Source organism: Belonocnema kinseyi, chromosome 8 (genome assembly GCF_010883055.1).
Source record: "Belonocnema kinseyi isolate 2016_QV_RU_SX_M_011 chromosome 8, B_treatae_v1, whole genome shotgun sequence".
Lineage (NCBI taxonomy): Eukaryota > Metazoa > Arthropoda > Insecta > Hymenoptera > Cynipidae > Belonocnema > Belonocnema kinseyi.
The window spans coordinates 54,138,443-54,149,620 of NC_046664.1; the positions used below are offsets into that span (position 1 = coordinate 54,138,443).

Genomic DNA, 11,178 nt, shown 5'->3' on the forward strand with positions numbered 1-11,178 from the left:
ATATAAATAAAAGTATTCTTAAATTAAATTATTCTTCCACCAATAAGATGAATTTTTAACTAAAATGATGGAATATTTATCTGAAATATTAAATAAATTTAGTTTAAAAAAAATTCTAAACAAAAGTTTTTAAATTTTTAAACATTTAGATGAATTTTCTGTTAAAAATAACCAATTGTCAACAAAATACAAAAAAGTTAAATTTTCAGGTAAAAAAATCAATTTCAAAGAAAAAGAAAGAACCAATTTTTTACAAAATAAATGAAGACAATAAAATCCAGTTTTTTCAAGGTAAGTTTTCACAGTACGGGCCCTTACAAATATTTTTCATTTTTTAAAACAATCGACTCAGAATATGTATAAATTATCGCGTTTTTATAATAAATAATTTGTTTTGTTTTTATAATAATTTTAAAAAATTTTATTAAATTAAATTTAAACCGCTTCAAATTGCTAACTTTTCACGTCAAAATATTTCATTTTCAACAACATAGATGAATTTTCAAACAAAAGGATCATTTTTCTAAAGAAAAAAATAGATGAATTCTGAATCAAATAGTTAAAACTTCAACGAAAAAAAAGATCGATTTTAAACCAGTTAAATTTTGAACCAAAATAGATCATTTATTAGCCTAAAATAGAAATGATTACATTTTCGGCCAAGAAAATTAATTTTGTTTAAAATTAAAATAATATATTTTTTGCATTTGTATTTTTTTTGTACAAAAATTAAAGAAATTTTAATTTCAACCAAAAAGGTGAATTTTTCACTAAAATTATGAATATTTACGTGAAATGCTGGAATTTCCAAACAAAAAGACGAATTTTCAAATATTAAGAAGATTAATTGCCTACCAAACAAAATAGGATTTTTAAACAAAATACATGAATTTTTAACTGAAAAGCACAAATTTTTAACCAAATGATTAAATTTTGAACAAAAAAAAAATTAATTTTCTACCAAAAAATTATTTTTTTTATGCCAAAAAATATGAATTTTATAAAAAAAAAACTATTAATTTTGAACTAAGAAAATTAAATGGTTGAATTAAGAAAATAGACAACAAACACTTTATCGGTAAATTTTCAGTTTAAAACAAGTTTCGACAAAAGATATGAATTTTCAAAATATCTTATGAAATACTCAATTGGAATAGTTACATTTTCAGTTTAAAAAAGGCAAAAAAATAATCAAAAAAATGGTTGAGTTTAAAAAAAGAGTGATGTTTGAGAGTTAATCACGAAACCGTCTCTGTTTCTTCAATTTTTATATGCGCCAAATTAGAGATACAATAAAAAAAATCGCACAAAAAGGCTCGAAAACATTATGAATCCAACCATTAAAAAAAAAAAACCGACTCATAAAATGAAATTTACGCCAATTTTTAAAACCAAATTTATGACCCTTTTATGAGAATAATTGAATTTGCAACCAAGCATATTAATCTGTAGAAAAAGATGAATTTTCAACTAAAAAATATCGTTTTCAAGAAAAAATTTAAAAGTTTAGTTTTTAGTAAAACAAATTATCTCCAAACAAGCAGATATATTTTTGACTAAACGATGGAATATTCAACCGGAATCTTTAAGTTTTCCTTCAGAAAAAAATTAATTTTCAACCAAAGAAAGAACAATTCAATTTTTATTCAAAAGAAAAAAGAATTCTAAGCGGAAAATAAAGTAGTTAATATTTCAAACAAACAAAATTTTAATTTTTAATGAAAAACAGTTAAATTAAAAAAATACGACTTTTCAACTAGAGTTGAATTTCCAACTACATAAAAAAGGTTTTTCAGTCTAGAGAAAAAATTGCAAACAAACTGTTCAATTTTAAAGCGAAACTCTGAATTTTCAACAAATAAGATTGTCTACGAAAAAGAACAAATATTTAACAAAATACATCAATTTTCAACCGAAAAAAGTATAGTTAAATTTTCAGTCAAAAAAATGAATTTTCAACCAAATATTTAAATACAGTAATACACAATTACCTTTAAAACTTAAGAATTATCATCATTCAATTTTATGTTACAATTAAAATAAAAATTAATTACGCCCTCCAATAAATGTGCTGACTTTAAAAAAAATTTCCCTGACATTTCCAGACTTTCCAGGTAGGGTAGATACCGTGTGATAGGAAGTAAAAAGAAACGATATAATATGAAAAAAGCACAGTGTCTTTTGGTAAAATATATATTTCACGTACGAATCAATACAGATTTATTAATGTAAGAAGGGGATTTTCATTTCATGAATTAAAAAAATTATTTCAACCAAACTGATTAATGTTAACCAGTTATAAAAAAATGGTTAAACTACTAAGAAGAAGAGATGAATTTTCAAGAAAATAGTTGAGCTTTTAATCAAATAATTGAATTTTCAGCCTACCAAAATGAATTTTAAATCAAATTTTCGAATTTTCAATAAAAAAAGATGATTATGATTATTAAAACTTAATTCATTAATATTTATTTTGGTTAATTACAAAGAGTTGAATGTGCGTTATTTTTCCATAGAAAAAATGGGTAAACTGCAGATCAGGAATAAAATGTATTCTCAAAATGTTAAAAGTCTGAATAGAAAGCTGATAAAAAGAAAAGCTTTCACGTGTACAGTTTTGAAAATAATCAGATGATAAATAAAAAATGAACTATTGTAATTAAAGATCACTAAGGTCCACCGCGTCTACTCGTGCGCTAATACTGCCGCTATCTGTTTCTTCAGATTCATCTGATTGTGGTGTCTGCTTTCGGGGAAAGTCCAATTGTGCCCAAGAACCAGGCTCCTTTTTCCTCAATTTAATCTCTAATTTTGTGGGTAGCATACTAACAGCACTTTGCTCAATGTCTACGATCTGAAAAGGAACAAAATTTAAGCTAAATTCGAAAGAATTTAATAGAGTTGGAAACATTTTTCACGGCAAATAAAATTTTAAAAATCAAACTATATTTTAAACATTTTTTCGTATAAAGTAATAAACTGCTCAACAATTTATGCGTACCAAATGGAAGGTACTAACACTTTTCAATTAAACAATGTTAAATAAAATGCAAATAAACTGCAAAATTTAGAACTTTTCTCAATTATAGAGTTCAAAGATTCAGATTAAGTTTCAAAAATATAAATTCACGTTAACATTTTCAATAGTCTAAATTAAAGAATCTAGCAATGAACTTTAAATTTTTTTTAAAATTACATTATTTTAAGTAATTTTAATCTAGACACATTAACACTTAAAAACTAATTTTTTTAACTTAACAGTTCTTACATTATTCTTATTTTATATAGTCTAGGCTTCCTTTAACAGCTTTAACATTTTATTTCAAAATCTTGAAGAAATCTAGAAGTGGTTTTAAATTTTTCCAAATTAAAAATAATTTTTCAACTTTTTTTTCGGAATATTTAAATATATATCAAAATAAATGGAATTTTTTTTATAACTTTTAGAAAATCCAGCAAATTAGAAAAAAATTAATTTATAAATAACAATAGAACACTTATTATTTGTAAAATTATAAGAGTAATTTTTAGAGATATTTAGAAGTTTTAAAAAGATTCGAATTAAATTTAGAACTTGAAATAATTTCAAATACTTACATCCGAATTTAAAATATAATGTAGATTTTTGAAGATTTCAAACAAAAAATGTATAATTTTTTTCAGAATTGTGAAAGACTTCAAAAGAATAAAAAAAATTCTTAGATTCTTAGGAGAATTGAAAATGATTTTTCACTTTGAAAAATTATGGAAGATTTTAAGGATCTTTTTTTAATTTGCAGGGTTTTCTACAAATAATAAGTGTTCAATTGTTATTTATGCGTCAAAATTTAAGAATTTCACTTATAAATTAAAAACTTTTTAAATAGAACAATTAAAATTGTAACGCCAAAGATTAAAACTTCTTCGAAAATCTAAAGATTCAAAGCTTTCTATGTGAAACAATTCAGTTTCAAATTGTGTTCTTTTAAATATTTGGTTTCAATTTACTCATCTTAAATGAACAGTGAAATATTGCTAAATATTCTTTTTCTACATTAAGAAATTTAAAATTAAATGGGATAAAAATTAAATAATTTAGACTCACAATATTTTCCATTTAATAAAAAACTTTAATTATGATTATATTATTATGGATTTATTAATAAGTTGAAGATAGTAAAAAAGCACGTTTACATTTTTTCATGGCTGAAAAAATTAATAAAAATAATATATTATTAAATTTGATATAAAAAATAATATAAAGGAAGACTTAAAATTCTAAATTAAAAACACATTATTGAGAACTCACGCACATTTTTATTTAAAAATAAAATTATCGGAATAAACGATTATTAATTCTAATTCTATCAAGACTTTCGGATTGAAACACAATCTGGTCAACAAAATTGTCAACTTCAAATGCTTTTAATTTTTAATTCTTTAAATCTTCAAAACTGCACTTTAATTATTTTTAAAAAACCGTTAAAATCGAACTTGGGTAAATTTTTTTTCTGAAAATTCGTAAAATTCCTGGCTTCTCGGTCCGGCGGCCACCCTCTTTTTTATTTTAAAAATCTTCGATTCTAAAAATTTCTTTTTATGCCATTAAAAACTGCATTTTTAAATTCTTTAAATTAAAATATACGCTTAAAAATTAAAAATCTATAATGGAACATTTTTAAAGCGAAAGATTTTCGATTTAAGCATTCTAAACTAAATGATATAATAATTTATAAAAATCAAAATTTAACTAATTATTGAAAAAAACGGTTTAAATCAAATTTGGACAAAATTTTTATTCTAAAAATTTTGTGAAATTCCAGGTCAAAAAATAAATTCACTGTCATTTCCCGGTTTCATAAAATTCATAAAAATGCAAGGCAAATTAAAAAAAATGAAATGAATTAAGAAAAATGTTAACCTCTTTTTTGATGACTAATTAAGTTTTCCTTATTTCAATTATGTCAGAGCTAAAAAATTACTTATCAAAGGGTTGCATTCTCTCAAAATTCGGTATAAAATAAGCCCAAGATGAAACAAATTCGTCTATTTTTAAATTAGATATTGCAAAAATAGTGTACATTTAAATGTTTTCTTAAATTTTCAATAACTTCCGAAATAATCAAAATTTTTTTAATGTTCTTGCGCTCATTTTGAAGATATTTTTTCACCGTATCACAACTTCTTACGAGCATAAATCGTAAAAAAATGATCGAATTGCAAGAACTTGAAGTTGTAACAAAAAAGTTGGAAAAATTTGAAAACATCAGCAGGCAAATCAGAATAAAAATTAAATGAATATATATTTTGAGCAAATTACATAGTTTGCAATTCGTTAATTTTTTTTACGATTTAGGCTCGTAAGCTGTTGTGATTAAGTGAAAAATATCTTCAAAATAAGCCGAAGAACATTGAAAATTTTTTATTATATCGGAAGTTATTGAAAATTTAAGAAAAAATTGAAATTTACACTATTTTTGCAATATCTACTTAAAAACTAGACTAACTCGCCTTAGCCTGGGCTCATTTTACACAAAATTTCGAGAGAAATCAATCCTTTAAAAAGATTTTTTTTAGCTCCGGTACAATTAAAATTAAGAGAATTTATTCAGTAACAGGGTGGCCGTTTTAATCGACGAAATAAATTCCAGGTCATTTTCCGGTTCGCAAACATTTTTCACGGTCAGAGAAATTCAAAAAATGGATCACTAAAGCTAACAAATTTTCCATTTGAGGTGATAAAAACTGAGCTGCAAATTAAAGCACTCAAAGCGGAACTGTTAAATTTTGAACATTTAAAAGTGAAATTTAAAAGTTTTTAATTAAAAAAATGTTGTATTCAAATGCTTAATAATTTACGCGTATAAAATTAAAGATACAACATTTTTCAATATAAAAAATAAAAATCCACGTTATCATTTTCAATGCTCTGAATCAAAAAATCAATCAAAGAACTTTAAAATTTTCAAAATTATATAATTTTAAGGAATTTTAATCTAGAAACATCAAATATTGAAAAATTGAAAAAATGTTAACTATAATTCTTAAATTAGAAATTCAATTATGTTCTTTTTAAATAGTTTAAACATCCTTGGAAAGCTTCAAAATTTTATTTTAAAATCTTGAGTAATTTAGAAATTGTTTTAAATTTGAAATTATTTTGGAAATTTTTTCAGAACTTCTAAATATCTGTCAAAATGAATTGAATTTTTTCTACAATTTTCAGAAAATCCTGTAAATTGTAGAAATTTCTTTACAGGTTGGATGTATAAATAAAAATTGAACATTTATTATTTGTAGGCGAAATTTGAGTAATTTTAAGAGATGCGTATAAGTTTTGAAAAGATTCAAACTTAATGTAAAACTTGACAAAATGTAGATTTTCGCAGATTTTAAACAAAAAAATTAGATTCTTTTTAAAAATTGTAAAAGGCTTCAAAAGAATAAAAACATTTTCTTAAGATTCCTAGGAAAATTAAAAATACCTTTTTATTTTTAAAAACTATTTTAAGAGAATATTTAAAAAGTGTTTCAAAGATTTAAACAACATTTTCAAAAAAGATTCTAGAAGATTTTAATAAAACTTTCTTAAATTTGCATGATAATTCTTTATCTTCTTAAAACTCCTAAATATCTCTTAAAATTACTCAAATTTTGTTTACAAATGTTCATTTATAAATTATACATCAAACATTTTAAATTTCACTTAAAAATTAAGCAATTTTAAAATACAATAATTAAAATTATAAGGTTCAAAGTTTAAAGGCGCTAAGAAAATTTTAACGATTCCAGGTTTTCTGTGTCAAACAATTCAGTTAAAGATTCTTTATTTTTAAATATTTGTTTTCAATTTACTTGTATTAAATACAAATTCAAATATTGCTAAATATTTAATAATTCGTTTTTTTTTTAATTAAAAATTTCAAATTGAATGGGTTAAAAATTAAATATTTTAGACTGGAACAATATTTTAAATTTAATAAAATCCTTTAATTAAGAATATATTATCATGAAGTCTTTTAAAAGTTGAAAATAGTTTATAAACTTTCAGTCACACGTTCACATTTGTTTAATAACAAAGACTTTTAAATTGAAACCGTTTAAGTTTTAACGTTAAAATCTGAAAATTCTTCAATTTTAAACTGGTTTAAAATCGTTTTTTTCTCACTTTTTATGCAGATAAATTAAAAAAATGTATTTATTTATTAAATAAAAATATTTCTTATCAAAAATTTTCAACGTCAAAGGCTTTTATTTTTTATTTGTTCTAGTATTTAAGAAAGCATTTAAAAATTCTTTAAATTAAAAATGTACGCTTAGAAATAAAATTTTTAAATGGAAAATTTTGAAAAGAAACAAATTTCGAATTACGCATTGTAAGCTAAATAATAGTATAATTGAAAAACATAACAATTCAACTAATTATTTAAAAACTGTTGAAATCGAAAGTGGACAGATTTTTCTTCTACAAATTCTGTAAACTTCCCGGTAAAAAAAAAATTCACTATAATTTCCCGGTTTTTCCCGGTCTCAAAAAATTCCTTCAAAATTTAAAAAAATCATTAAACTAAATAGAATTGAGAGGATCTAGAGGAATTCAGGTAAATTAAAAAAATTCAAGTGAATTCCAAAGGCCTCACAGTTCCTCCGGGATAAAATATAGGGACCAAAGGGTACTTTTTGTCACGCTCTCAGGGTATTTTGTCCGCACTCAATGTGGGAAGAGTTCAGGATAAAATTATAAGACTAAAACTTTCAAGCTAAATTCAAAAGAATTTAAATGAATTGGACAAAATGTTTAAATCGAAAAAATCCAATTTATTTCCGTAAAATTCTAACAAATTTATAAGAATTTAAGGTAACCGAGAAGCATTCAATGAAATTCATAAAAATGCAAGGTAAATTGAAAAACAAAAAAAATGAAATGAATTAAGAAAAAATTTAAAATATGACGAAGTTTAATAGAATTCAGTATATATAAAATAAGCTTAGAAAAATGCAAGGTAGTTAAAAAGAATTTAGGATCAATTAAATAAAAACTTTTTAAAATCCATTGAATTAAATAGAATTGAGAGAACTTAGAGGAATTCAAGTAAATTAAAAAAAATCACGAGAATTCCTAAGAATTAAAAAAAAATCAAATATTTGAAACCCTACTAATTTCTAAGCCAAAGGGTGACTAATGAATACAAAAAAGTTAAAGTTAAATTAAAATATTAAAATTTCTTAAAATGATTAAAACCGTCGGAATCCCTTAAAATTCTTCAAATCGCTTAAAAATGCTTTTGAAGCTTCAAAAATACCCTCAAATATTTCATGGTGTTTAAAATCCCATCAAACTGTTTGAAATTAATAAAAGAAATTCTCAGAATCATTTAAAATGTCCTAAGATATTTCCAATCCTTCGATATCTTATTTACATATAATCAAATCATATCCCTTAAAATTTCTTAAAGCTCTTGAAAATGCCAAGGAATTAAAAAAACATACCTTAAAATATTTCAAATTCTTTTATCACTTTATCAACTAATTCTCAGGGTCAATTACATAAAAACTTCCAAGAAGTCAAAAAATCCACTTAATTAAGTAAATTTAAAAGAATGCAAGTGAATTAAAAAAATTAGGAAGAATTTCAAAGAATTTAAAAGAATTCAGGATAAATTAATAAGAATTCAGGGTGACTTCTAAAAACAAATTTCAAAAGTCTCAAAATCTTTGAAACCCTACGAAATCCCTCACATTTCTCGAATACACTTTTTAAAATCCACTCAAAAATGATTAAATCCCGTGAAATTCTATGAAATCTGTCGAAATTTCCTGAAACCCTGAAAATTTTATTAAATTACATTGAAAGAATTTTCGATTAAAAAAAAAAGAACGAAAATTTAATCGAGAAAGATGAATTTTCAACAACGAAATGTATTTTCTACCATGAAAGATGACTTTTCTGCCATAAAAGATGAATTTTTAATTTAAAAAAACGAACCCAAAAAATCGAATATTTAACAAAGCAATTGAAATTTCGACAAAAAAGATACATTTTTAACAAAACAGTTGAATTTTCAACATGAAAAAACTGCTTGTTATAGATGTAAAAAATGTGATTTTTCATATATTGGCCAATAATTTGTAAAGAAAGCCGAGCCATAAATAAACAAATTCTTAATTTTTTTGGCGAACATAATTCAACTTTAAAATCCTTGAAATCTTTGTGAATTCGTTGAAATCTCTTGAAGTACTAAAAATCTTCGAAAAATCTTTGAATTTTTGTGAAATCTTTTAGGAGCTTTTTAAATTTTTAAAAAATATTTGAAATCCTTCTAAAGTCATTTGTATTCATTTCAAATCATTTTTAATCTGTGTAAAATCTTAGAAATCAAGCTTAGCATAACATTTTGTAAATCTTTCAAAGCTTTGAAATATTTTGAAAGTTTTAAAATCCTTCGAAACGTCCAAAATCTGTATGAAATAATTGAATTATTTAAATTTTTAACAATTTGTTAAAACTTTCCAAATCTTCTAAAATGTATTGAAACCTCTTGAAACCATTTCAAATCTTCCAAATGTTTTAAATTCTTTAAAATCTGATGTACCCTTTTTCCAATCTTTAAAATGCCTTAAATGTTTAGAATATTTTAAAAGCGAAATTTTTATAAAATGTTCAAAGTCCTTTTAAATATTTTAAAAGCTTTGAAACATTTTGAAATCTTTAATAATTCTATTTTAGGGGGTACGAAAAAAAAACGTACAGAATTATTCACAAAATTAAAGTCTGTTCATTGCAATATTTACAATAATTGGAAAAATCTACAAAAATGCCTAGAAATCTCTGTATTTACTCTGAAATGAATAAAAGATCAATTATATCTTGATAAATAAAGAATTTTTTAACAGCAAGATTTCTTCTAAACAAAATGCTTGTTTCATAATAAACTAAAAGATTTATATTACTTTTCGCATTTCAATGAAATAACTGTTTTAAAAGAAAAAAGAAAATAAAATCAAGGTTTTCGTAAAAAATTCATGATTTCCATGTGCTCCAGTTTAAAGAAAAACCAAAAAAAATTAAGTATCAACCAAAAAAATGGGTATTTTTCTTTTATTAGGTTCTAATAATTCAGTGGGACGACTGAAAAATCCCGAAAAATAAAATTCCCGACACAGTAAAATTCCCGAATAATCAAATTTGCGAATAATAAAATTGCCGAAAAATAAAAATACCGATTTGGAAAATTCCCAAATAATAAAATACACGAATAATAAAATTACCGAGAAATAAAAATACCGAATTGGAAAATTGCCGAAAAATAAAATTCGCCAAGAATAAAATTGCCGAAAAATAAAAATATCGAATTAAAAAATTCCCGAATAATAAAAATTCTCGAATAATAAAATTTCAAAATTTGAATATTCTCGAATAATAAAACTTGCGACAGTTTATAATGTTACCGAATTGGAAAATTTCCGAATAATAAAATTCCCGATTTATAAAATATCCGAATTGGAAATTTCCCGACTTTTAACAATTAGAAGTTTTTATAATTATATTTTATTGATTACAAATACAACAATAAGATATTAGTTTCAAAAATTATTTTTAACATTTAAAATTTCCAAGCTCATTTTTTGAATTAAAAATAGCAATAATTTTAAATAAAATATTTCTACCAGGTGTATACATATGAAACCGGTATTTTTTCAAGAAAAAAACACATCTATTTCAAGAGAATGATAACAAATATTTTATTCAAAGTATGCGCCCTCGCTGGCTACACATTTTGTCCACCTCTCAGGCAATTTATGGATACCTTTCCAAAAAAAGTTTTCGTTTTTTGAAGCAAACCAGTCATCGAGCCATTTTTCAACATTTTCGTTGCGGTTGCCAGCTATACGACTCAACCAATTCCCGAGTCAGTTTTGTCCGGTGTGATGGTGCATTGTCATCGAGAAAAATCACTTTTTCATGCCTAGTTTCATATTCTTGGCGTTTTTGGCGCAGAGCACGGTTCAAATTGGCCAATCTGTCTGGAAATGGTTGTCTGGGACACATTTAGTTGTTCTGCGAGCTGTTTTTGCGTCTGACCATCGCCTTCATCTAGCAAAGCCTGCCATTCGACGTCCTCAAACGATTTCGGTGGTTTGCCGCGGTCAGCGTTTCTCACATCAAAATTGCCACTTTTGAACTTGTTAAACCACTCA

The 11,178-nt window shown here is 23.9% G+C and overlaps 1 protein-coding gene across 1 annotated transcript in view; it reads right to left on the bottom strand.

Annotated features, from left to right (window-relative positions):
• Positions 1 to 2,379: 2,379 nt before the first annotated feature.
• Positions 2,380 to 11,178, bottom strand: part of LOC117178870 (cysteine and histidine-rich domain-containing protein) — a 19,033-nt gene continuing 10,234 nt past the window's right edge. Inside the window, exon 4 of the mRNA XM_033370382.1 lies at positions 2,380 to 2,854. Within this exon, the coding sequence (XP_033226273.1) occupies positions 2,660 to 2,854 (195 nt within the window). The 3' untranslated portion in view covers positions 2,380 to 2,659. The remainder of the gene's footprint in view (positions 2,855 to 11,178) is intronic.